The sequence below is a fragment of the Neofelis nebulosa genome, chromosome 10, assembly GCF_028018385.1.
Source record: "Neofelis nebulosa isolate mNeoNeb1 chromosome 10, mNeoNeb1.pri, whole genome shotgun sequence".
In the NCBI taxonomy this organism is placed as follows: domain Eukaryota; kingdom Metazoa; phylum Chordata; class Mammalia; order Carnivora; family Felidae; genus Neofelis; species Neofelis nebulosa.
In genome coordinates this window covers 110,565,441-110,592,564 of record NC_080791.1, presented here as the reverse complement: position 1 = coordinate 110,592,564, position 27,124 = coordinate 110,565,441, and the positions used below count along the sequence as shown (strand labels likewise).

At 52.1% G+C, this 27,124-nt stretch overlaps 1 protein-coding gene across 12 annotated transcripts in view; it reads left to right on the top strand.

Annotated features, from left to right (window-relative positions):
• The window catches only part of CHKA (choline kinase alpha), a 63,414-nt gene that overhangs the window by 28,711 nt on the left and 7,579 nt on the right, over nt 1-27,124 (top strand). For 4 of the 12 annotated variants that reach the window (XM_058689863.1, XM_058689875.1, XM_058689874.1 and 1 more), the window contains 8 exons: nt 8,974-9,003; nt 10,030-10,083; nt 17,527-17,640; nt 20,579-20,712; nt 20,965-21,069; nt 21,754-21,812; nt 23,651-23,738; nt 24,486-24,594. In XM_058689863.1, the coding sequence (XP_058545846.1) occupies nt 8,974-9,003; nt 10,030-10,083; nt 17,527-17,640; nt 20,579-20,712; nt 20,965-21,069; nt 21,754-21,812; nt 23,651-23,738; nt 24,486-24,594 (693 nt within the window). The remainder of the gene's footprint in view (nt 1-8,973; nt 9,004-10,029; nt 10,084-17,526; nt 17,641-20,578; nt 20,713-20,964; nt 21,070-21,753; nt 21,813-23,650; nt 23,739-24,485; nt 24,595-27,124) is intronic. The other 8 variants (XM_058689864.1, XM_058689868.1, XM_058689870.1 and 5 more) reach the window with 5 other exon arrangements.

The following is a 27,124-nucleotide window of genomic DNA, read 5'->3' as shown; positions in this document are numbered from 1 at the left end:
TTTGAAATTTTGGCAGTGTAGAATTACTGCCTTATAGTACTTAAATGCAATAGAAATGTCTGGAAATAGATATTTTTTTTTAATGTTTGTTTATTTTTGAGAGAGAGCGAGAGAGCAGGTGAGCAGGGGAAGGGCAGAGAGAGAGAGTGGGACAGAGGACCCGAAGCAGGCCCCAGGTTCCGAGCTGTTCGCACAGAGCCCTAGGCGAGGCTCAAACCCACCAACTGTGAGATCATAATCTGAGCTGAAGTCGGGCACCCCACCAACAGAGCCACCCAGGCACCCCTGGAAATAGAATTTGTTTTAACAATTCTATTTTCCTATTCATTTTTACAAAAACAAATAAAAAACCTCTTAGGTAACTCAAAATAAATAGAATAAAGCTACTCAAAGTGGAATTAATCCTTACCAAGCTAACAGAATGGAGTATGTTTTGCATATAATTCTAATTTCTGGGGAACACCCTACGTTTAGCTTCTTAATGATGCTTATCAGCAAATGCCAGTTGCCGTTCCTGAAGGTGCATCCGCCATGCAGGGCAGAAGCTGTACCTGGAGGCGAGCAGCTTACTGACTGGACAGCAAACGTGTGTTTACAGTCTCACGATTGACTTATTAGACAGTAATCTCATTTTTGTTGGAAAAAACGCTGTTCCTTTGCATTATAGGAGATAACCCATTTTCAGCATAAATACTCATTTGGTTGAGTCCTTACTTCAGGGACACTTTTTTGGTTGAAGTTCAAGCTTACTAAAAATATGAAACCTACAGCCTCAAATATAAATATTTTTGGTTCCCCAAACCCAGGTTTTGGTGGGGGCACTGGTTGCCAGTGGAATTTTAGACATCAATGGCCGCTGTTAAAGTGTTGGTCATTTGAATACCTTGACAACAGGGGGAACCAAATCCGGGGCTCGGAGAAACGACTGCCCAAGAGAGAAGGGGGTAGGGACAGAGCTCGAGCCCGGGGGACACGAACCAGGCAGCAGGTGCTGGGTCCCGGGGCCGCAGAAGCTGAGCTGTCACCACGCTGTGCCAGGGACTTCACCACAAACTTCAATACCTTTTCCAGTATTTTCAGCTCAGATGTGAAGTATCTCTATTTATTTTGTTGCTGGGGCGTGGGTTCAGTCCTATCGCCGATCAGCTTTTCAGAAAGAACCTGGCCCTGTCGTGGAAGGACAGTTAGGTAGAGTCTACCAGGAGGTTCCTGTTCCCACCCCGACAAAGCAGTTGCCAGCATTGACAGTGATGTGTCAGGATTCGCATCGATGAAGAGACGTGGCTGAGCAAATCTCGAGCCCGCCTGAATAACAAATGCCATTCCTCTCATAAATGTAGCGATTAAAGACAGAAATGTCATACAACTCAAATGTCACGCTCTCCCCGTCTGTACTCCGCCTGCGGGGAGAGCACACGCGTGCCTGTGCGTGGACGTGCAGCGTGCAAATAATCCGGGACCCCCGAGGTCGGCCGTAAACACGGTTGCGGCATCCTTGGAGGTGGGTTGGAATAAGCTCCTTCCTTCCGCATCGTTCGCTGACAGCCACAGGTGATGATGGTCCCGTGTGTTTTCTCAGACTGTCCTTTTTTGTTTAATGAAACCCTGGGCCAGGTGAGTTGAGTGTGTCCCTTCCTTCCCTTTCTCCTCCTTTTACACTTTTGAGTTTTTTTACCTCTGAGAATCAAATATTAAGTAGAAGTATTTCTTTGATTTACACTTACTATTATTTGCAAGTGACCCGGCTTAAAATAATTTGATGTTGCTCAGCTTTGCCATTTTTCTTCATCTTGGGGCTGCAGAACGTCTACGATCCTAGCAGCGCCACGACTGCTCTTTGGTGCAGCTCATGGGGCTTCAGGCGGCACAAAGCCTACAGTTTCCGTCCCCAGACATCGTTCTCCCCCAGCCCCTGTTTCTGTAACGTAGACGCTGTGAGCATAAAAGTATCGGTCTGGTCTTAAAACAGCACCTGTCAAGGTAATCGATATACTTCAGGGTCTGTTTCACACGGCCTAGCTTTCACTTCAATGGGGCGGTCTCCTCAGTGGCACAGACGGTGAGAACCAGATTCCAGTGTAAAATTACCCCGAAGCAAGGTGGGAATGTTTAACAGAAGCTGGGCAGAAGTACCAGTTCGGCCGCTGCCATCGTGGGAAGAGATGTAACTGCTAGAAGGAGCTTGAAACGGTGACGCAGGCTATAAATGTAACTTGGTTTGTTTCCTTTCTGCCACTGGGAAGGAACGTGGGCCCTGCAACGTCCAGCAGCGGCCTTTTCAAAGCAGCAAGTCTGGCTGATTGCAAATAACCCGTTTGCTTATTTGTCATGAATTGCGGAAGACACAAATGTCAGTACGTATTGTTCATTCAGTGTCACCTGCACCAGTGGGCAGAAGTCTCAGGGGACTGCTTTGTCCCTTCCTCGGTCAGAACAGGGACTCTGCGTGGAGCCAGCTCCTTCTGTGCGTGAATGGAGAGATTTGGCCTCACCGTTCTGAACGGTCTCATAGGCACGGACGTCTGGGATACACATCAAAGATCTCTCGAGCGTCGTCTGGGAAAATGTGTTTGTGTGTTCTTTGAGTGAGGGAAGGCTAACATGAATGCTTGTTTGAGGACTAACCGTAATAAAATGAAAGGCACCAAGGCACAACACAGATACGTGTTAACGACTCAAAAGAGTGCAATCTGGGACACGGTCTGTTTTAAAACCAGAAAGCAGAAGGTCGTCTTCCCTTAATGCCAGTTTAAATAGAAATTAAACCACGATAGAATATGGGAAACACCCGACACGGGAACAGCCCATAGATCGTTCACAGTCAACTATTGGCCACTGAGAAATTGCTCGCAAACAATTCTCCCCGGAACGAGGGTTGCGTCGTGCAAAGACGTGCGACTCACGTTCCCTCACGAAGAGCCCTGCTTGGTCCCAAGAGACTGTGAGAGCACGTGTCGCCAGTAACCGGACACTGGGAGCTCTGTGTATTTCTTTCTCATTATATGAGGATTATCGTGAGTTTGACTTGTTTTTACCCTGCTTCTGAAAAACCGCCTCGTACTTTGTGGCGTGATCGGACTTCTCCCTAAGGTGGTGAGACTTGCCTCTCCAAAGTGAATTTTTCCAGTAGTGTGTGTGCCCATTTGGTCTCACCGAGTATTTCTTCCGTTAATGCTCGAGGGACGGTTGCCAGATCACCCTCTGTAGCCCCTTCCATACCTGCTTTGGTGCCTTCTTTTGATAACTAAAGAAATCACGGACTAGTGTGTCTAATTTTGACATATGCAACATGTCTTTGTCTTGCTGGTCTTAAATGTGTGGGATTTATAGCATGAAGCCAGTCCGGGTTTCTGGTCCCTGGAGCGACGGTGTGAGCGCAGCACACCCACCTGGGGAAGGCATGTGCGCGCTGGGTGGCTTGAAGGGCACGCGGGGGGGGATGTACCACTTTAGCTGTCTGTGCCTATGTGTTCTCTGCCGCAGGCTGCCCATGCGATCGTGCCTGGAGCAGTCTGCTTTCCAGGTGACAGACCCGATTCACGGTATAGTATGAGTCCTCCGAAAGTTGGAGCATTCTCTACAGCTTTAATTTCTTTCTTTTAGTTCTTGGTTTCAAGAAATGCCTTTTAAAAAGAAAATTGTGATGCTTTTGTTAAGTAGCACCGGCTACAGATTGTGCTGGGCTTAGAACAGTGCAGCGATGAAGATTTCAGAATGTTACGTATGGGCTCTATGGCCTTTGTTTCTTGGGGGGGTGGGGGGTGGGGGGGGGAGCTTGTTTTTGTTTTGTCCCAGGCAAATCCAATTCCTCTCTTCTGTTTCCTCAGTAGAAAATGGTTGGGTGATTGTAGACATTCATGGGCCTCGACTTGGAAACTCACTTCGAGTATTTAGCTGCTTCCTCCTTCATACTGCTCTGTTGGAAATGCCTTGCTCTGTTGATATTCTGGTCGGAGTTAGAAACAGACTTTCTTCTTTGTCCTTATCAGGCAGTGCCCTCCCCTCCCCCACACCTTTATGGGGCGGGGGGGTGGGGGGGGGATCAGCAGTAGCTCTGGGCCCTTGGGAGGCGCCTGCAGTCTGGGGAAGCGAGGGCGCTGTTCCCGGAAGCGGAAGCGTGTGGATTACACGTCAGCGCTTGGGGTGCTTATGCCTAATGCACTTGGAAGCCTGGGGGGTCTGGGGGCAGCAGGTTACCCTGGATCAGACGTAAGTTTTGAGGAGGTCCTGGGAAGAGCCTGCCTTCCGCGGTCTTCCCCTTGCCTGTCCTCTGGTTTGTGCCTTCCGAGAGCCTCTTTCTTAGAGGGTCTAGTCTCCAACTGACATTCGTCAAGTCGTCCGGTCCCATTTTACGAAGTCAGAAGATGGAATTCTTTTGGAGTGTTTCTCAGGGCAATTGAAGATGCACTAGAGAAGACCATAAAATGCTAAAAATCGTTTGTCTCTTTAAGTTCTCGTAATTCGTATGTGCTCAGTAGGTAATCACATGGGCTATATATATTTTTTTAAGATTTTATTCATTTATAGATATATTTAGAAATTTATTTAAAAACATATACATTTATATAAATTTATAAAAACATTTATAAGTATTATAAACATGTTTATTTTGAGAGATGGAGAGCACGAGCAGGGGAGGGGCAGAGAGAGAGAGGGAGAGAGAGAATCCCAGGCAGGCTCACGAACCACGAGATCATGACCTGAGTCAAAAACCAAGAGTCAGACGCTTAACCGGCTGAGCCACCCAGGTGCTCCTGAATTATTCTTTCTCAGTCTCTCATTTATGGGTCCCAGAGTGTTATCAAAAGGCCACAACCAACGTACTCTTTTGTACAGAACCTTTAAAGGAGCCGGCTGAAACTAAATAAATAAAAATAAAAGAGTCAGCTGAGTGCTCTGTGTAGTTTTTTGTTTCGGTTTTTGGTGGAGAAGGGCTAGTAAGAAGAGTTGTCTTCTGTGTTTCTATAAAACACTCTTTTTTGTATCTTTTTATTTCTGTGGCTACTTCCTCCTTATAACAGTATTTACGATTGATGATGATTTGATTTCTTAAATGGCATTTCCAGTTCATCATACTGTTGATGAGATGTCGTTCATGTAGCTGATTCAGCACTTTTCCCAGGCTGTCCCCTGGCAACTAGCTTGTGCCGTGCTGGGCTTTTAAAGATACTTTTTTTGGGGTTAATGTTTGTTTATTTTTGAGAGAGTGAGTGCATGGGAGGGGCAGAGAAAGAGGGAGACACAGAATCCAAAGCAGGCTACAGGCTCTGAGATGTCAGCCCAGAGCCGGACGTGGGGCTTGAACCTACGAACCGTGAGATCGTGACCTTGAGCCAAAGTCAGACCCTTAACCAACTTGAGCTACCCAGGTGCCCCTAAAGATACTTTAAAGACAAATGTTTTAGTCTTAGAGATGACATTTAAATAGCTGGACGCCACTCCATGCCACTTTCTTTACACCACTTTGACTGATTTATTTACATGCATAGCCACACATACACAGACTTTAGGGAGAGCGAGGTATGCTTTGTTTCATTGCACATTGTTTCATTGCACAAATGGGGCTTTCTTAAAGTAGTTCAGTTGTAACACTAGCTCCATCATCATTAGAGGAATCTGTTAGTAAGAACTGGCCAGATAAGAGTTGATTCTGCACAAACGCTTAGACACATCTAAAGAAATAAACCTTGTGGAGTATGGGGTAACTTTGTTTTTTATTTTTATATTTTTTTAAGTTTATTTTTTTTAAAGGTAACACATATGCTTTATTTTTTTTTTAATGTTTATTTATTTTTGAGACAGAGAGAGACCAAGTGGGGGAAGGGTCAGAGAGAGAGAGAGAGAAGGAGACACAGAATCCGAAGCAGGCTCCGGTCTCTGAGCTGTCAGCACAGAGCCCGACGCGGGGCTTGAACCCACAAACTGTGAGATCATGACCTGAGCCGAAGTCGGACGCTTAACCGACCGAGCTACCCAGGTGCCCCTAAGTTTATTTTTTATAAGAGGGGTTTATTCATTTTTGAGAGAGAGAGGGAACGCCTAGGGGAGGGGCAAAGGGGAACAGAGGATCCAAGACGGGCTCTACCCTGACAGCAGAGAGCTCAGTGCGGGACTTGAACTCCCAAACCGTGAGATCATGATCCGAGCAGAAGTCAGATGCTTACTTAACCAGCCGAGCCACCCAGGCACCCCTCGGGTAACTTTATTTATTTATTTTTTTTAAATTTTTTTTTCAACGTTTTTTATTTATTTTTGGGACAGAGAGAGACAGAGCATGAACGGGGGAGGGGCAGAGAGAGAGGGAGACACAGAATCGGAAACAGGCTCCAGGCTCTGAGCCATCAGCCCAGAGCCCGACGCGGGGCTCGAACTCACGGACCGCGAGATTGTGACCTGGCTGAAGTCGGACCCTTAACCGACTGCGCCACCCAGGCGCCCCACCCCTCGGGTAACTTTAAATAGAATGTTTTTGAATCCTAAAATTATTTAAGACAAAATTTAGTCAAGCGATATTTTCTCATCTCAGCCTCTAAAGTCTACTGACTTCCATTTTCTTGTCAAAGCATATAATAAAACATTTAAAAATCTAATAACTTATAGTATCAATGTTAATTTTTTTCCTATTTAGAAGTTCTTGGCCCATGAAAAATCTGACTCCGCTTTCAAAATCTTGATCTCTAAAACGACTACTGCTACCCCCTTAGACAATTTTATTTCCTATATCACAGTCTAATGAATATGTGGATTATAATGAATCCTTTTATAGATTCTCTTGAAAAACAAGCCCAAAATAGGAAGAAAAGAGTGAGGAAGATGGGAAGCCAGTGGCGGTATATTTTAAATTATCTTCGGGTGTCTTTTGTTTTTTGTTTTTTTAAACGTCTTTATGTTCTACAGTTCACCCATTTAGAGTGTACCGTTTAATGGTTTTTACAATCTTAAACATATTTGATGCATTCTGACTTCTTAGGCCCTGAAATTTCTGTTTACTTAAGGAGTTTTTATTATGGGGAATTTCAGATACATACAGAGTAGAGGAGAGGAGTATAATGAACCCCAAGTGCCCAATACCCGCCTCCCCTCTGACCAGCCCTTTGTCTTCACCCTCGCTCCTTCGGTAAGGTTATTATGAGGCACACGCAGACATTGTGTTACTACTTCCGTGAACGTTTCGGTCTCTGTCTACATAAGATGATTTAAAAAAAAAAATGACCATAATCATGTTCACATCAATAGATTTTAGTAATTATTTGATATTAACCAGTGTTCAAATTTCTAATGTAAAAAATTGTAGTTTTCTTTTATATATTTTCATATAGTTTTTATTAACTTGCAAGTTGGCAGAAAATTTGGGGTCGTGTTAAATATTTATACGAGATATTTTAATATCTGCTTCAAATAAATGTGTGCCTCTGAAGTAGAATCCCACAGATGCCAAGATCTATTTTACTTCCCATTTTCCTGCACAAAAAAAGTTCTCTGACCTCTTTTTTGGCAATGTGAGTCTGTCTCTCTGTGGCTTATCAGGAGGAGGCCTCTTCTCTCACTTTTTGTGAATATCTGATTGGTTTGAGACTTCCTGGTCTTTTTCTTACTCTTCTTGTTTGCAGGATTGAGGGAACCTGAACATTCTGTACTGAGGAAACAGAACAGAGGGTTGAATATGGCAGAAGTCCATCTTGCCTTCAGGATGGTGCTCTTATGGTATAAGTAATGCATTCATTCGGGGGTGGAATGGAGTGGGCAGGGGTGGGGAAATTATTAACGGGATTGATTTCCACTTAAGGGTACGAGTATTAAAAAGGAATGGCCGTGGGAACTAAGGCAATTTGTGACTTTGGAGGAAGTGACTCGCTTTGGAGAGCACCATTGGACAAGGGAAAGGGACTTCTGTTGGCTGTATAACCCATTAACTGTATCTCCCTAAGAAGATACAGTTTGAATAATAACAGCGTAGGAATAACTGTAGTCATTTAGAATTCTGTACAGGTCAAATCCCGTTACAACAGATTTCAGTAGGATATCCACATTCCATATTTGTCTTTTTGACAAAGTATCGATATACAGTATGTCACATTACGGTACTTTTTTTGTTCTTCACTTTCCTTGGAGAGAACAAGCCCGGGAATTAACGTCTGGGGGGCATTTGGCCCCATTCAGCATCCTGATAAACACTGTAGCCAGCTTCCCCGCTGCGCTGCTCCGATCAGGGACGCGAGCTTGCCCAGTGCCCGCCAGCTCCGGCCCAGAGGCCATGCCTTGAGCTTCACAGCGCGGGAGTGGCCTTCCATCACCCCAACGACAGTGTAGTGAGCGCCCCGATTGCTTGGTGCTTTGGGGGAAGACAAACAATAGATAAAAGATGGAGTCCCTATTCATTAGGAACTTGTAGGCCACTGGGGAGAGAGGAGACGCTAAAGTCAGAGTCTGAGGTAACGGTTCAGTAAGGGGAGTATTTTGGAATTAAGGAAGGAGGAAAGCTTTAACGGTTCCCAGTTACTCCTTCCTAGAGTCCGTCATACCATACGTCACGCTGTCGGCAAACATCTAAAAGTATTTCCGTAGCATTTTCATTTTTGTAGCTTTGATCGTAACGGGATTTCACCTGCAGCATCTTTTCATCAGAGAAACGCAGATTACGCAAATGAAACTGTATGTCCTCCATTTGTATTTTTCTGTACTTTGTACAAAATGAACTTAACTGGATGTTAAAGATGTTGCCGAATATGTATAAGTGCGAGGTTTTTGCAGATAGCTTCATGAACGTGGGTATTTGTTTACTTTTATATCGCATAAGCCAGCACGTGTACGGTTTGTGCAGAACACACATTAAGACGTCTGTGCACTGTTTCCGTATATGATGGATGCGAGCCCCGCTTTAAATCACTGCAGTCTTGAATGGTGCTAGAGTAGCTGGTGTTGCTTAACGTGGCATTTTTTTTCCCCTGTCCACACTTTCCACCCTCGGTACAGGTATTTTTGATAAAGCTGTGGAATGGAAAGGTATGTTTTTCACGGGATGTTCCAGAATCTTTTACCTTAAACTTTTTAAAAAGCTCCCTGTGGGCTTCCTTCTGTGTCTGGCTTAAGCCGACATAGTTCAATGACAACAAGTAACATTTCTGGAGGTGATACTTGAGTATAAAATGTCGACACGATCCTTAAATTTCTGACTTGCTTTTCTCCATCCCCTTACTAAAGATACTGTGAAGGCTTTTAAAGCATTTGGGGTGGGGGTGGGGGGGCTTTTAAAACATACGATCTGTGCCTTGAAGAGAGAACGGAGCCAGAGAGTCATTTAAGGTACTTAATGATCTAGTTGTTCCTTGCCAGATCCCTGGCTTCCAATAATTTGCAATTTCATTGAGGAAAGTGATACACGGATCCCTTAATCCATGAAATAAGCTTAGGGGCTTTATTAAATTTGCACGACCCTCTTTTTGGCAGAGGAAGAATTCAGATCGAGCCAGGGACAGGCGGAGCGAGCAGGGCCAGTCTGTGAACGTACCAAGTTGGCAGGCTCGTCGCCCACGTTCGGTGCCGCGTTTCCCGCCCGCACAGGGCTTTCTTCTCTGTCCCAGTTCTGTGCTGACTACCACTTGCCCTGGGTGTGTGTACACTGCCCGTTCTTGTAGGAAGGAGGCTTCCTCGGGATAGTGTTGCCTTGAAGGAACCGCCTACCTAAATCGGGGAGACCACTTGACGGGCGGTCTCGGGAAGGCCTGATTGGAAGAGCGCCCCCTATTGACTTTCCTCGGACAATGAAATTGTGAAAAGGTACAAGGCTGTGGGGTGTCGACAGCACATTCCTTTTCCTGGAAAGAAATGAAGCGATTCCTTGGGTATCAGTATTAGCGTGGGCACTGGTGGGGCATTTTAGCCTGCCGCTGGTGGCTTCAGTGGGTTGAGAAACATTCATTAAAGATCTGTGATGTTTTTATAAACCCTGACTGTTCTGGTGGTTGCAAAGTTAGTGTCTGTGTGGTGTTCCCCATCTTACCGGAAGTGTTTGCTTTTTCTCATTCGTAGAGGTCCTGTAATAAAGAGGGATCCGAACAAGCTCAGAAAGAAAATGAATTTCAAGTAAGTAATTAAGTCCGTTCTGCGTCTGTATGAGGTGTAAACCCGTGTTAGCCCACGTCGGCGCTCCGGTCTCGCTTCCTCTTTCCCGCCCCTGGACGGCCCTGGTCTGTCGGTCTCAGGGCAAGGGCTCTTGCCACGCTGGGGTTAAGACCGAGCGTGCAGCCGGTATTTTCAGTTCCTCCTGAGCGTAGGCAGTGGACGTGTGGTGCCCCTGCGGCAACCTAGACATTATTTGGGGTGCTGGGAGAGGGCAGTTTGGGGAGACGGTTATGCGTGATAGGCTTGTGCTGCTGCGCTGCGTGCCTCTGACCCCCTTCTCTGGTCACGCGCCCCTCTGCTAAGCAGGCACTGCCTGGGGCAAGCAGGGGTGCCTTTTCCCAGAGTGGCAATCCGGTCAGAGAGGCTTCTTCCCAATTAAAATGACCTCACTCTCTGAAATGCTCACACTCAGAGAAGAGCCTGGGGTCGGGAGCACTGCTGTGTCCACACCTGGCCCCTCTATGAGGCTCAGAAGTGGGGAGTCTTGAGAGTGATCTCCGCGTTCCGGGGAGTAAACAACTTTTGAGCATACTGTCCCAACATGTGCAAGTTTGTGTATACGTATACACCCCCCCCCACACACACACACAACACAGACATAAAACCTGCATCTACACACGCGTATGTAAGTACGCTGGCTTCCGCACTGTATTCGAATTATTCAAATGGTCTAGAGGTAGAAACTGAAAAGAGGTGAGGTCATGAAGAAACAGAAGTACTGGGAGTGACTTCCTTCTCGCGTCGCGGTGGATTATTGTGGGTGTGCCCTTCCCTGGAGACCCTCGTCTAGTGGATCTGGAACTTGTGCTCTCTGGGTGACCGCTGACAGAGACGCCCTTGGGCAGGAAGTGATTGACAGTGAGTTTGCAGCCATTTGAGGCCTTTGCCTGTGGACCTTCGTGTGTGCCGGCAGTAGAAAAGGCTGGGCCACCAGAGCCACTGGGGCCTCCGGGACACAGACCCCCCCGTGCGCCTCCAGTTCTGACTCCCCTTCTCTGCAGCACTCGATAGCACCCTGCCCTTTCTGAACGCTTCCTTCCCCTCCCCGGCCCCTTTTCAGGCCTGACCTCCTAGCGTCTCAAATGCCAGAATGCCTGAGGCTCTCCTCCCATGCTGCCCCTCGTCCCTGGGTCGCTTCCCGGCTCTGACCCCTGCCTGGGGTAGCGCCACCCGCCGCCGCCTCTCAGTGGCGTCACCAGGCCCAAGACGAACGCACGGACTCCTCCCCACCCCGTCCCCTCGGCAGAACCTCAGTTTCTCCTTTCTCTGCAGACAGAGGGCGGGGAGTCACCTCCGATATCCCCTTCTCTCCCTCGCCCCGTATCCGAACCCCGAGTCTGTTTTCCTCTGAACTCTACCGAGGGTCTGTGTGCCCGTCTCCTCTGGAACCGCCCACCTCCAGGGTCCAGGCTCCCGCCATCTCCTCTGGGGGCGCCGCTTCCGCTCCCCCTCCCGCTCGAATCGCTCCTCTGGTCAGGTCAGCCTCTCGCCTGACATCCTTCAGTGCTCACTCCACCCCAGGTCGGGTTGGGCTTTATCCCAGCAGGTGCCTGTCTGATCCTGCTGAACCTTCCGTTCTCCCCTTCGTCCCGCATCCACATTCCTGCTCCAGCCACGTTCTCCTAAACTGGTTTTCTTGCAGCCACAGAGCCTTTGCCGATGCTGCTCCTTCCGGCTGGAGTGCTCCCCACTGTACCCGCTTCCCACCCCCACTTGTGCACGTAATGGGACGTCACTCGGGGTTGCTTCCCCAGGGAGCCCTCCTGCTCTCTGGACTGGACGTGCGTGTCTGTTCCGTGCCCGCACCCCGAGCGCCATATGCCGCCACTCCGCTCCTTGCCAGGCCGGGGTTTTCAGTGTCAACGCGATTCACGTCTGCCTCCTCCTCTTGTGAGATTCTAGACTCAGGGCAGCACCTCACCACCCCGTGTGGTCTCGCCACAGCTGTCCTGCCTGGTGTACAGCAGGCGCAGTGTAGAATTGTTGAACGTCGGCTGCAGCTGGAGCCAGTGGACAGCTCTGGAACATTCTGCCCCTTGCCCGCCGGTGCACACGCTCCTTGTCCCTTCCCCTCCTCCGTCCAAGATGCCCTTGCCTCGGGTGACCCGTTGGTCACCGCCACGCTTCTTCCTCCTGTTCCTGCTGGATTTCCACTCAGAGCCCAGCAGCAAACAGCGGGTGCTCTGATTGTAATTTCTTTGGGTGAAAAGGTAGGGATTTGGCTGCGGGAGTGGGGAAGGTGAAGGTGGTTTTTCTTCTTGGAGCCCCTTTGGATGGCTGGCCTCTGTCTGTAATCTTGTCCTCTCTCTTCTGAACGTTTCCCCCACCACCTGGCCTCTCCACAGTCTCACTGTCTCAGAGACTGCTCCCCAGCCCCCTTCTCCAGGCCGACTGGTGGGGGTGGGGGGTGGGGTGGGTGGTGTCTTTTCGCTTCTTCCCCGTTCCTCTGTTGAAAACCGTCAGAGAGCTGCCCTGGTTCGCTGAAGATTTCCGTGTCCAGCTTGGTCTTTGGGCCCAGCCACCTGGCCTTCTCTAAGCCCGCACCTGAGCAACATCATTGGCGGGAAACCGCTTGGCCGGGGAGGACCGCCCCCGGCAGGCCACGGAGCCCGTCTTTGGTGGCTGCTATGCTCTCGGCCTTCGTCTGTCCACTTACAAGCATGTGAACTGTCTGTGTTTGCACCTGCCCTTTCCATGGGCTGGTCCTTCCCTTGGGCTCCAGACTCCAGCTGTCCTCTCTCCCTGTCTGCGGGCGCGTTGCTCCTGTCCCTCGTGGCGGACAGAGCTTGCTGGCCTTGCCTGAGTCTGCTCCCTCTTGTAGCAGGATTTCTTGAGAGAGTATGAGAGTATTTATATACTCTCTGTTTCTCACTTCCCGATCAACCTTTTGTTTTTCTTTTGAAAAAGTTTTGAGCACGTGGACTAGCACAGAATAATTTAGTAAACACCTTTATGCCACCGCGCAGAATTTGTGGCTGACTTAATCATATTGCTGATTTCAGTCTTTTTTTTTTTTTTAATTTATTTTGAGACAGCATGTGCACAAGTGGGGGAGGGGCAGAGAGCGTGTTAGAGAATCCCGAGCAGGCACCCCACTGTCGGCACAGAGCCCCACGTGGGTCTCGAACTCAAAACCGTGAGATCGTGACCTGAGCTGAAATCAAGAGTCAGCTTAACCGACTGAGCCACCCAGGCACCCCCTGATTTCAGTCTTTTCTAGATGCATTTCTTTATTTTTAACTTTTTATTTCAGACGAATTGTAGACACAACAGAAGTTTGCTTTCAAGCTAGTACAGAGAGCTCCCATACGACCCCCCCCCCCTCCCCCGTCCCCGACCTCCCCTGACGTTAACACCTGACACACCCGTGGAGACCCAACATGGCCTAGTAACGACGACTTGAGTTTCCCAGGTGTTTCCACTGTTGCTCTGTTCTGAGATGTGGCCAGGACCCCAGTGCTGCATTTGCTGGTTGTTCCCCCCTTAGTCCGTGTATCTGCTTCCGTGTGCCTCACGGTCCCAGCGCTCGCTGGGCACTGGGCCCAGCCATGTCCCCTCAGGTTTGGGTTTGTCTCGTCTTTTCTCATGACCGGAATGAGGTTATGCATTTTGGGCAAGAATACCACAGGAACGCTGTTATGTCTTCTCAAGAAGTTCATAAGTTTGATATTCTGTTCCTGGATTTTAATTTCTTTTAATACATCTTTTAAGTTTAGTTTTGAGAGAGACAGTGCAAATGGGGGAAGGGCAGAGAGAGAGGGAGGGAGAGAGTGGGAGGAGGGGCAGAGAGAGGGAGGGAGAGAATCCCAAGCAGGCTCCACGCTGCCAGCGCCGAGCCCGACGTGGGGCTTGACCCACAGCCCGTGAGATCACCGCCTGGGCCAAAACCTAGGGTCGGACGTTTAACTGACTGAGCCACCCAGGCACCCCTGGATTTTAATTTTGTGAAGGAAAATGATCTATCATTATAGATAAAATGAAGAGTCTGCCTAGACACTTCTGCCCCTGTACCCCTCACTCTCCTGGAGAACCATTCTTGTTTTGGTCACCGACGACTGCCACGTGCTCGGATCCAGTGGCCACTCTGCTCCTCCCCTGAGTGTTGCCTGAGTGTGGTTGCACACGCAGCACCACCCTCGCTCCATCACGGCCGTGCCCTCTCCGCCTCCTCTCCTGCTCCCTCCTCCTCCTGCTGCCCCCATCTGAATCGTTCACAGACATGAGATGTCAGCGTTTTTGTTGCTTTTTAAAAGGAAACACATTAGAAAATGCTAGAAAGTCTGGCACAGTTGTGAGCATATAAGGTTTGTCTTAAGGATCGAGTGGGTCCAGAGTGTGCTCCTCACTGTCGCCGGGAATTCTCAGGCCCTTTGTGGGTTCCTCCCCTTAAATGCTCCACGAGCTGAGGTTTCTCCGGCTGGGCCTCCTCTTTCCTGGTGGCTGGGCTCCCGGCGCCCGCCCCTCCCCTCCCTCGAATGTGCCAAAGTCACTCCCGCCTCGGGACCTCCGTCTCACCCTCAAGTGTCCTTGTCATTTCCTGGAAGCAGCTCTGTCCTGCCCCTGCCGCAGGGCTTGTGCGTTGTCTGCTTCTCTCTCCGGGATACGGGTCCCTGCAGGCTCTTCCGGTTTCCCTGGGGCCAAGTAAATGGTTTCAAGAGGAGGTAGGACCTTCTGTCCCAAGAAATTAGGACCAGTGTCTGGATGGCCAGTGGCGGCGCCTGGGCCAGTGCTGGGGCGGTGAACTGGGTCGCTCTGGTCCCGTCCGGTTCTTTACTCGCTTAAGTAGCAAGCAGGGAGGTGTTTGGAGACCTGGCGGTTCCCAAAAGGCTGGCACACACAAGTCGATGCCCTCGTTCTGAGACGGCCCGCTCCCCTTTTTCTTCTTTTCTTGAGTAGGCTCCGTGTCCTGCATGAGCCCAATGTGAGACTCAGACTCAGGACCCTGAGATCAAGAGTCGGTCGCTTAACCGACTGAGCCACCCAGGCGTGCCACCTGCTGTCCTTCTTAACCTATTTTAACCATTTTTCTTGCTTGTGATTGTTTTCCTTCGTTTCTTCCTCCAGACTTTTCCCTCCACGCACCAGCTCCCCTTCCTCCCTCCCGGGAATAAATATTGAACTGCGATACTACATATGAACAAAGAGATTTCTTATTTATAGTGTTTGGAGCAATGCCAGAGAGAACTGCAAAGTTCCTAAGTCTCTTTCCATCTTCTCTCCATCCTGGCGATGGGTTGACTCAACTCTAGAGGATTCTGGACAGTGTGTGTGTTCAGCCCGAGTGCCAGCGACAGCACGGCCTGTGAGGTCAGTCCCCAGTAGCCTTTGTACTGAGTGGACACGATGCGCAAAATGCTAAGGCTACTGAGCTAACGCGGTGGGTCTTAACTCTGTATAAAGTTTGTAACTTCGAACGCGAAGGCCTGTTCAGGATCGGGCACTCGGATGTTTTATACGGCGCCAACCCTAAGGCCCTGAGGCTTAGTCACTCCACACAGAGGGAAGCCAGAAAACAAATTTTGATTCCGACAAAATCTGGATACCCAGACAGAAGAAATCCTGATGCAACTCTTTGAAATCGTGAGACGGGAGGGTGTGCAGAGGGGAGGGTGTGCCGAGGGCTGCACAGAGCCACCACGGACAGCCTGTCCGCCTCCACACCCCCGTCCCCCGTCCCGCGGTGCCCGGCCTGCGTGCGCCTTGGCATTTCACTCCACACCGACATCCAGGTGAGAGTCTGAGAGGCGCCTTGCAGATCTGCGCACGCTCTCCTGCGGGGTGTCTCTGGCGCGGGTCGTCGGGCCGCCAGGGACTCCACCTCCTTCGAGGGGTTCAGAAATAAAACCTGTCTGACCCTCGACCCTGTTCTCCACGCCGTTAACCTGACAGGGCAGTGCCGTGTGCGGTCATTGTCTGCGTCTGCCCAGGTTGCCATACCAGGCTCCGTGGGGGTGCGGACAGCACACGTTTATTTCTCGGCGCTGCGGGCCGGACACCTGAGATCAGGGTGCCGGCACGTTTGGGGTCTGGCGGAGCCCTCTTCCTGGCCCGCGGGTGCGGTCTTCCCCGAGTCCTCACGTGGCAGAGGGACGGAGAGACAGAGGGAGGCACAGCGGGCTCTCTGGTGTCTCTTCGTATAAGGACGCTGATCGCGTGGGCGCCCCGCACCCGTGACCTCATCTGTGCCCGTCCCCCTCCCAGAGGCCCGTCCTCACACACCATCACGCTGGGGGCCAGGGCTTCGGTGTGTGGATTTGGGGAGGACGCGGTATGGTTCATGGCAGCCGTAGGCGCAGAACTGCAAGTGGGTAAGTAAAGATCGGGTCTCACGAGGTGGTCAGCCCACAATTGTGGGAATAAATGACACCCACGAGACGGTGGCTAAACTGGAAGTATGGGGGACCACCAGCAAAGCCGTTTGCTCCCCGAAATGTGAAGGTGATCAAATGGCTGTTGACTCCGGTGTGGTTCCGTGTCCTTTGGAAAAGTAGCTTCTCCGTTTTCTTCTCTGTGACGTTAGCGCCCTGTCATTGCCTGAGTCGGTCCCGTTGCGCGTGTTTGTAACATGAGCGTACAGAGCTGCTTCGCTTTGCTCCGTGTTTGTGCGGGATCGCACTCCCCACGGCACGTTTCTTAACAAGGGGTGAATAAGAATCCTCTGGAAGCTCCCCCCGCCCCCCACGCCCGCTGGCCCCTCCTCAGACACAGTGACTTCGAGGTTAATTTGCTGTTTAATGGCAGAGGACTGAGGAGTGAATTTGAACTGAGGCCAAAAGGTGAGTTTTGTAGGCAGGATGGTTGTGGATCCACCTGAGTCACTGGGACTAGAGACCGTTTAGGAGCCTCGGGGATTTTGGCAAGAGACTAAGTTAAACCGGCAGCAAGACTAGGGATAAGAGCAGGGCATGGAGCCGGGGATGTTCTGCGCCAGGGCGCTCTTTGGACAGAAAGACAGGCCCAGGTCTGTCAGTCGTCCTTAAGGATGGGTTCGGTGGCAGAAGGCCCCCGCGCTCCTGCTCCGCGCTCGCGGCTGAAAAGCAGGCCAGCACCCCCCTCTCCAGAGCGGACGGCATTGTGGCGGCCTTTGAGAAGGTGCCATGGGTGGAATTCAGAGTTCTAAGATAGATACGAGCAGTAAAATACCAACAGATACTCTGTTTTTGGAATCAGCGACCCAGTTAAACTGGAATTTGAAATCTTACTGATATAGTGTGACCCCTGCAAGCACGGACCCTGCACGTTACAAGATGTTGATCTCTGTGTCTTCGCGTTCAAGATGGGGGTGGCGGTCGTGACGCCCAGTCGTAGAGTCGCTGGGGGTGATGCCGCTGCTCCCGTGGAAGGGCTCGTGCCTGCGCACCCTCAGCCCTCAGGAAACGTGTGCTGTGTTGCTGTCTGTTCTAGGGGGCCGAGGCCATGGTTCTGGAGAGCGTTATGTTTGCCATTCTCGCAGAGAGGTCGCTGGGACCCAAGCTCTACGGCATCTTCCCCCAAGGCCGCCTGGAACAGTTTATCCCGGTAAGATGTGTTCTGCACCCGTCGGCCGGCACGCGCCGCAGACAAAAGATGGATTCTTGCCCTTGTGGCTGCAAGAGCCCGAGACGTCGTGCTCTGGCGTAGCAAAAGTGACACGTTATTCCATTGCATCAGAAATAAAGAAAAAACAAATTTCTGTTGCGTTTACATTAGCACCTCTGTCTTTCTGCAAAGATGTTCATCCGGATGAAAAATCTGTATGAAGCCTACATTCCACTGACCCCTAAGGCTGCTTACCCCGGCATTTTCCCCCTTCACCTTGTTCCTGCGGACGTCTGGGCCTCCTTTAGAAGTCACAGCCGGTCCCCGTGGCCCTGGCCGCCGCGTGCCACACCCGGGTCTTCGCCCCGTGGGGCCACCACCGCTCTTTGCCTCGTCTCCCATTTCACTCCCTCTGTCTGAGTCTCCCCAGCTCCCACGGGCCGTCAAGTGCCTCTGGTGTTTCAGGGCCCGGCTCTAATCCCGTTTCCCAGGGTTGGGAGCGTTTGCCCTTTCTTGCTGTCCTGAGGCATTTCTGATGTTGCTCTAACGTCCAGACCTGCGTGTCTTGCTTAGAGTTACGTGTGAGTAAACCCACGAAGGGCTTCGGGCCTCAAGAGCTCGAGTCAGAGGGAGCGTGGGGCGGCTCCGGGCCGTTTAGGTGGAGCTGCTGAGCCTGGCTGGCCTGCCTCCCCACTCACAGCCAAGCTCACAGATGTGGTGAAGGCTTCCTCCTCTTCAGCCGTGGGGCCCCTCGAAGACAGGGTCACGCATGGCTGCCTTTTCCTGCCCGGCCTCACGTGGCCACCCGTGCGGTTGGCCTGGCTGAAGGGAGGCCCTGCTCGCCAAGACTCAACCCGTGTTCGGCGAGAGGCTGGAGGAAGGGCTGCTGATGGTCTGATTCCCCACAGCCCAGGGATAGGAGCCTCCTTGTGACCTGTCTCCCAGGAGGGGAACCCTCTTCTAGGTCGTGCGGTGGCACCATACGAGCGGCCGCCAGCCGACAGGCCTCGGTCTCTAGCCTGGCACCTGGCTTGCCACCTGGCGGTTGTTTTATTTATAACTGTCCCAGTAAGGACAGTAACATCTGGCTGCACGAGCATCAAATGAGATAATAATAAAGCATTTGAAAGAGTTAAAAATCTAAAGCACTTCCTGTGGTTACGAGTGGCGACACGGATGCACCTTAAGATGACACTGAGCGACAAGACCAGGTGGTGAAGGCTACAAATAGTATAGGTCATTTTAATAAAGCCCTGGAAGCACTCCGGAAGCTGTGTGAAGTGTACGCCTGTGGTGAAACTCCTCGTAGGGAAGGGAAAGGAGCAGGGACCGCAGCTCAGAATAATGGGGCGTCCTGTCCCGGACCAGGACGCGGGCGTCGGAGTGTCCGTGGGGTGCGTGCGGTTTTAGTTCTGTAGTTCCAGTGTCTTTATGTATAACGTTTGCTATGTCGTGAAGATTTTTAAAAATTCTGTTAAAATACTAGGTCGAACCACTTGAAACTACCGATATCCAACCGCTTTTGACCCCAGAGACGGTGATTGCGTTTGGCTCGGCCTGATGGCACGTCTTACTTGCAAGTTTACTCAGGACTGCCGCGTGCGCCCCACCCCATCCGGTCCCCGTAGCCACGTTCCAGAGGGCACAGGAAGTGACCTCTGCGAACGCTGGTCTCCTGTTGCTCTTTCCGAAGGAGCTTAGAACCCTGCAAGGGGCTCATTTTTGAGCGCGGTTAGTCTTACACTTTCCACGGTGCCAAACAGATCAGTGGCGTTTTGTAACCGAGCCGAGGGAAAGCCGAGTGAATGCCCTGCCCTCACCTTGGTGCCACCGCTCAAGAAGCTGCCGGGTCCCAGGTGCAGGAGGAGGGAGAGGTTGGGCCTGCTGCTTCCAAGGGAGCCCTGAGCTCTCGTCGCCGGGCTCCCACCATTTGTCAAGACCTGCCCGGCGGGCTGCTGGCCTAGGGCCCTTGCCTGCAGCGCCCGCCCTCGTTCAGAGCAGCCCGCCAGGGACTTGATGCGCTTCTCATTTTGTGGAAACCAGAAAGTCAGACGCAGAGGTCTGAGCAGCGTGCCTTTGGCCCCTATGCCTTTGGCATGAGGATTAAAGCCAGGGTTCGAGCTGGGTTTTTTTTCTCTAGCTTGGAGACTCCCCCTGTTCACCCCTGTGCTGTGCCGCTCTGGATTTTCGGAGGAGTGCCTCTTTGGGCTTCTGGAGGGGAGCAGTGCACGTGGGAAGAACGAACAGGTCTCAGTGGCTTGTGCTTTCCTCGTGAGGAGCTGGGACGTGCCTCCGGAGCGGGCGTGGCCTCGGGCTGCAGTAGTGGGAACTGGGAGCTCTGGGGGTGGCAGTGACGGGAGCCGCAGTGGCGGGAGCTGGGCACCTCTGTTTCTTTGCTCAGCTTTGCGCTCTGAGAGCCTGCTCTGTGCCAGGCGGGGGCTGTGGACGCCACTGTGGGCGAGGGGGCCGTGGCTCATGCTGAATTCCTGGCAGTGCTTCCGATTGGGACCACCTCTTGCCTGAGATGTGTCCGGGCGGGGTGTCCGAGCTGCTGAAGGAGTTAGACACGGGCTCATGTGCCAAACCGCTGGAAACCTGGAGCTTTTACCAGGGAAGAGGGCACGCTCTGGCGTCAGGCAGAGGGCAGGGAGCACAGAGTCCGCCTAAACGCTTATATGCGGGGAGGACCTTCTCACGATTAAAAGGGTTCAAAATGATACTGAGCTGTGGAGCAGGCCCCTCCCCCTTGCTGACAAATGCCATGGCGATTGCTGGGGCACTGTCCGCGGGGCACGGTGCCCGTTCCTACGGGACTTCGGTGCGCCGGAGGAGACTTAGATGCCCTACAGAACGGACTCCTAGTCCTTAGGCTTGTGTGATCGCACACCTCCAGGTTCCCTGAACAAATGCCGTTTTCTAACTCCCTTTTTTATTCCAGAGCCGGCGATTAGACACTGAAGAATTAAGTTTGCCAGATATTTCTGCAGAAATAGCTGAGAAAATGGCCACATTTCATGGTATGAAAATGCCATTCAATAAGGAACCAAAATGGCTTTTTGGAACAATGGAAAAGTAAGTGGCCAAACCGCTTGGCTCTGACTCAGTTTTGTGTTAGCGGCCACCAGAGGTGCCAGCGTGAGTACTTGTTTGCCACGGTGGTCGGAGTCCTTCCTCTGGTCTGCCGGACGGGTGGGTGGGCAGGAAGTGAGTTTTCTAGAGAGCCCGGGGCTCCCCGCTGGCATCCCGTGGCTACACTTCACGGGAGCTCCAGGAGGAGGCCACGGGGGACTGAGCGGTGGTTTCCGTTCTCCCCTTTCCTGCAAGGTATCTGAATCAAGTCCTGAGGGTCAAGTTTGCCGGGGAGCCCAGAGTGAAGCAGCTCCACAGACTCCTCCGCCACAACCTGCCTTTGGAACTGGAGAACCTGAGGTGAGGCGCGGTCCGTGGCGACGGCGCGGGTTTTCTTCTGGAACGGAGGTCGTGGGGGCGGCAGGCTGGGGGTGTCCGCAGAGGAGGGGAACCGTGCGCCGCAAGCTCTGGGGGGAAATGGAGTAGGAAACTCGGTGCTGGCCTCCGAACAGGGGCTACCGCCCGGCCTTTGGGGTGCAGCGGTGCAGGCCTCCGGCATTCGCCCCGAGTGCGAGCGGTCCCGGCCTTCCTCAGTCACATTTGCACGTGGTGCCCAGCAAGTGGTGACCGGGACGTTCTTCAAGGCGCTTGTGTTTTAGTAGGAGAGACGGAGACCAGCAAACACGTCCCGTAATGTCAAGTCGTGGTAAGAGGTGTGACGGAGACCAGAGGCAGACTGATGAGGAGGGTCATACTTGGGGGGGCGCGCTGCGAGCCAGGACCCACAGCCACGTGAGGAGGGTCCTCCAGGAGGGGGCCCACACGGGAAGAGCTGGGCACCCCGGGGGCTCACGAGGGTCTCTGGGTTGAGCTGCCGCGGAGCTGTCGTCGCGTGATGGTGGCGCTCCCGGAGGCCACAAGAAAAGCACTGCACGGAGGCCGTGTGGCGCCGCGGAGCGTCTGTGCAGCGCCGGGCACAGAGATGGTGGCGCTCTGTCTCTGGCCTACAGTGTGACGAGTGACGACAAAACCTTCCTTTCCCAGGTCGCTGCTGGAATCCACCCCTTCTCCAGTTGTGTTTTGTCATAACGACTGTCAGGAAGGTAAGGATTGCTGCCTGTTTTGTGGAGCTGGCTTTGTGTGTCTGCTTGGAAGGCTGAGTGTGTGTGTGTGTGTGTGTGTGTGTGTGTCCACTGTGTGATGAGTGCCAGGGCCGCGGAGAGGGGAATGGCCGTGTGAATAATGGCAGGGCCGCACAATGGAGTGCTGTGTAACTGTTGAAAAGAATGAGGTCGAGTTTTTATACAGAAAAATCTCCAGGATGTGTTAAGAGAAAAAAAGCAACTTTTGGAAAAACACAGGGGGTATCCTCCCATTTTTGCAAGAAATATATTCACAGAAGAAAAAATGAGAATGTTCGCTAACCTGGGAGGATAAAGGATGGAAACTTCCCAAGTTACTTACTCGTTTAGTGTTTACTCTGGTGGACACAGGACTTCAGTAATCTGAGGGCACAGTAGGAGATGACCGTGGCCGGGATCGGTCCTGGGGGCCTCGTCCCCTCCACCTGCAGCGCCTCGCGGCTAATCGAGGTCACCTGCTCTCAAGATCAGTTCACTCTGCCATGGCCTTGAGTCTCTCTGCCTTTAGGAAATTATGATGCCGGATACCCCTTACTGTGAGCCACCTTTGCCCACCGTGACTTCAAATGGAGGCCCGGTCTAGCTGGGCAGGTCCCACGGGTGCTGCCACGGTGCTCTGCTGTCCTTGTCCTCTCCGTCACTGTTGGCTCATGCCCACCCTCGGGCCGTTTGCCAGGCTCAGCGGTTTGTTTTTAATTTTAACAATAGTCTGTGTTGAAGGTCAGTCATCGATAAGACACCAGTTTGAGCCAAAATACGTTTTATTGAAGAGTTGATCATTGCTGGCCACGTCTCGCACAGTGTAGACGCGTCAGCCACAGGTTTGCGTGGCAGCGGCTGGTAGCGGCACAGGCGTCACCAGGGGCGTGAGGGAGGCCGGCTGCCGGCGGTGGCCATGTGTGCAAGGGCCAGAGAAGCTGGGGGCGTCTGTCTCCCTTTTTCTGCCGCTTTGGGCATCTGCTTCCAAGTCTCCTTTTGCTGCCCACCGGAAACAGAAGATGGATGCCGAGAAGCCTAGAAAGTGCACCTCCTGCAGAAACCCCGGAGAGAGAGGGGCCGAAAACCTAGCAAAGCCTGGCTCGCCGGTGCCACCCCCCAGCCCCGTAGTCACGCTGAACGTCGTGTAGAGTGTGGGGGTCTTGGAACGTGTGTCTGAAGAGCCAGTCTGGCAGTCAGTTCACTTGTGGCCCGGAATTCGGCCTCACGGGACCTGTGGCGGAAGGAACGCCACCTGTGGCCTCCTCCGCAGGAGGAGAAGTGGGTGAGGCGAAGCAGTGGGGCCGAGTGTGGTCCCCGGAGCCATATGCACGGTAGCTGCCCTCACCGGTGACATCCTTGTCGAGGGGGACACCAGGACGCGGCTCCCTAGCTGGTGGGCCACATCCGGCCCGTCTGCCACCCCGCCTCAGCGCTGCCGGGCATGTTGGGTCAGCCAGAACTCTGGCATGCCAGTCCAGAGTCGTCTTCTGCACCCCTGTGTGAAACGACTGGGGAGTACTGCCCCAGCAAGCGAATGGCGGGCCGTTCTTGTTCGGGGGTAAGCCCGGGGCCGTGTTACTCTTGGGCTGCTGTGAACAGGGGCTCTTGTGTCCGCGCGGCCCGGGCCTTCTGTTTTGGGGGGGGGGGGGGGGGGTGTGTGTGTGACAGTGCTGCTCCTGGGACTCTGTGGCCTGCGTTCACTCGTGTGGTTCGGATTCCCGGAGAGGATCAGAACCGCTCTTGGCCCTGCCGGTCAGGGGCTCGTGCCTTCGACTGTGAAGCCCACGGTAAATGGCACGTCGTCGAAACCTTTTTTGCAGGTAACATCTTAATGCTGGAAGGCAGAGAGAATTCTGAAAAGCAGAAACTGATGCTCATCGACTTCGAGTACAGCAGTTATAATTACAGGTAACACGTTACAGTAAAATGTGTTTATTTCCGTATCGTTCTATTAGGTCAACGATGCACGTAGGAAACAATTAGAGCAGAAAACAGGCAGCAAAATGCAGCGGAGGCTGGTGCGTCTGCCCCCGCAGCCTGCAGCGGTGCGTGAGGCAGCGAGGCCTGTTCTCCATGGTTCGTGGGGAGCAACGGTGTGAGGAGTCACGATGCACAACTTGGTATTTTGTCGGTGTCAGAGGTCAGAGCCCTGAGTGCAGGAGGCTCTCGAACCATTGCTTTTTTTCTTTTTTAAGTTTTTTTTTTTTTTGAGTGAGTGCACATGCACGTGCAAGTGGGGGAGGGGCAGAGAGAGAGAGAGAGAGAGAGAGAGAGAGAGAGAGAGAGAGAGAGAGGATCCCAAGAGGCTCCACACTGGCAGCACAGAACCCAGTGCGGGCCTCCCTCCCACAAACCGTGAGATCATGAGCTGAGCCAGAATCCAGAGTCCGACGCTCAATCGACTGAGCCACCCAGGCGCCCCTTGAACAATGGCTCTTGAGTCATGGGCACTTTTGTGGCTCCGGTCGGCTGTGGTTCTGGTAACTGCCCCGTCGGCTCTCCCTGTCACTGACGCTGTCATCCCCGGGGAACCTCGGGAAGGACAGTTTGTTGCTGGGAGGGGTGCTCACGACTCGGCCTTTGTCCTTCTCTGGCCGGGGAGCCTCGTGCCGTGGCAGGGTGCCCGGTTCGCAGCGTCTCTTACCTCTCTTTCAGGGGATTTGACATTGGGAATCATTTCTGTGAGTGGATGTATGACTATAACTATGAAAAGTACCCTTTCTTCAGAGCCAACGTCCTGAAGTACCCCACCAAGAAACAGCAGGTAGGAGACTACTGGGTGGAGGCTTGATAGGAGGTAAATTACATGAGTCAGTTCGATGCAGTTAGAATCGATTACTTCTTCAATTTTCACAGGACCCTTGTGAAAGGGTCAGAATGGTTCAGCAGACCCTTTTGCTCTAAAATGTTATTTTGTGTCAAGACACAAACTTGACATTTTAATCCCTGAGCCGGCGATAACCTGTGTTCGGTTAGAGAGTGGTCTCTCGTGTAGCTCCTTCTGGTTTTTTCCAGAAGGCCCAGCCTCTGTTCTGCTCTCTGGCCCTCTTTTTGGGGATCACGGTGTTTCCTGTGTGTGTTGCACTCCCTGCAGACAGAAGGAATCTTCCGGGCAGCATGACTTGGGAGCCGCTGCGGTGCCAACCAGTTCCCTGTCCTGTCCCGAGTGTGGGGGTCGAGGGGCCGCGTGAAGAATCACCCTGTGGGAATCTCCCCCTTGGGAGCCCCTCCTCCATTCCTCAGCCCGCTGCTGGAGCGGCTGGGGATAAGTGGGTAGCGGGGTGGAAGCAGGCCAGGTTGTGGACAGGGAGGGCCAAGCCCGCTTCCCTGAGCCTGTGCAGGACGGCGTCTCTACCCGCTTCGCGACCCCCCTGCCACGGAACCGTTCTTCCCGCGGAACCCCCTCCCCGTGAGCGGCATTTCAGAGAGGTCAGAGCGGCGCGAGGACGGGGATGCAGCCAGCTGCTGCTGTAACTCACTCGGGACGTGTTTCTCGGTCACTCGCCTGCGCCAGGCGCGGTGGTGGCGTCTTCAGTCGACGGCCCACACGCCAGGGGCTGCGGTTCAGATGTCGACTTGCTGTGGGACGGAAACTGCGTTGCCCTCTTCTCGCCACGTCGTAGGGCCAACTGTGATGAACTTGAGAACCAGTTGGCCGGCCTGGTTCTGGCCCTCAAGGTCATGCTGCGTGAGAAGGAAGGGAGGGGAAGAGTAGGCCATTTAGCCTGAGGGAGAAGAAACAGCCGTCTTCGGGTATTTGAATCTTTGCCTCACTGAAAAGAAAGCAGACCTTTGTAAAAACTGGGCAGCCCTAGAGGTGAGAACCCTCAAGCCGGGAAGAGGGGCTTTTCAGTAAGAAGGCAGGTTTCCCGTTAGCGCACAGAAGAGCTGTGTGACCGCCAGCACCGCACAGCAATGCAAATAGTTACTGGTCTTTTTTCGGTACCTCTTCTGCACCGCTGAGGTAATCTCGTGCTTGTCTCACTTTAGGCCGTTAATGAGATGTTTTAAAATGGTAAACCATCTTAGAATTTCTAAAATAGACCACTCGAGTGAAGTGTGTTATTTTGGAGCGCTCTCTTGGATCCAGTTAAGCAATCTCTCACTTAGGGGTTTGACATCTGCGTACATATGTGGATCGGGCTCTTAACGTTGGTTTTAAAAACCATTATTCATATCTGCTTGTGCAATAAGGATTATACTAGTCTAATAAAATGAGTCGGGTATCCCTTTTTAATTTTCTGGAACAAATTTATATTAAACGTGACGTTCTTTGAAGATTTGGTAGACGTTGCCTGTAAGAAAACGTGGGCCTAGAACTTTTTGGGAGAGAAGGCCATGAATGGTGACCCCATCTCTTAGGGTGTTGATCTGTTCAAATTTTCTGCCGACTTGAGCATTTAGTATCTCCTGGAAATTAACCCATCACGTGTGGTGGTTCACGCATGGGTTTTAGAAACTATTGTGCCATTTGAGGGGCGCCTGGGTGGCGCAGTCGGTTAAGCGTCCGACTTCAGCCAGGTCACGATCTCGCGGTCCGTGAGTTCGAGCCCCGCGTCAGGCTCTGGGCTGATGGCTCGGAGCCTGGAGCCTGTTTCCGATTCTGTGTCTCCCTCTCTCTCTGCCCCTCCCCCGTTCATGCTGTGTCTCTCTCTGTCCAAAAATAAAAAAAAAAAAAAAGAAACTATTGTGCCATTTGAATCCCAATCTGCTACTGACTTTACTGTCACCTGCTGTGTCTGTGCTTCCATTTCCTCATCTGCAGGAATTATTTTGTCACCGTGAGGGGCGAGGTAATATGCAGAAACAAATGCTCAGAGTAGCACCTGCTGCATAAAATTTACTAGGGGCCAGCGGTCACCTTTTCTGTGCAGATTTACTCCTTCTGGAACCCCCTACTAGGACAGTGCTTGGGCTGGAGGGATGCCTTCTGGTGGGAGGGGGTGCACTGTGTGAAAGCCGGTTTTGGACAAAGGCAATGGCAGAGCTGGTCGAGAAGCAGTGTTGGCATTCCAAGGAGGTAATCGCTTCCTGGCGTTCTTCTAGGTCACGTAACTCATGCCGTTTCCTTATGTATCAGAGAAAGCAAGCGGTAGTTTGCTGTGTTCTGTATAAGATGAAATACTGAAGGACATGGGATCTCCCAAATCCTAATGCGGGTGTGGACTCTGTGTGGGGCCTGGTAGACCCTCTTCTCCAAACCAAAATTAGACGTGGCCAATGGACGGACATAAATGTGTAGATAATCATGGCACCGCAGGGGGAAGGCCCTTCTGCACGGTCTGGTCAGCTCT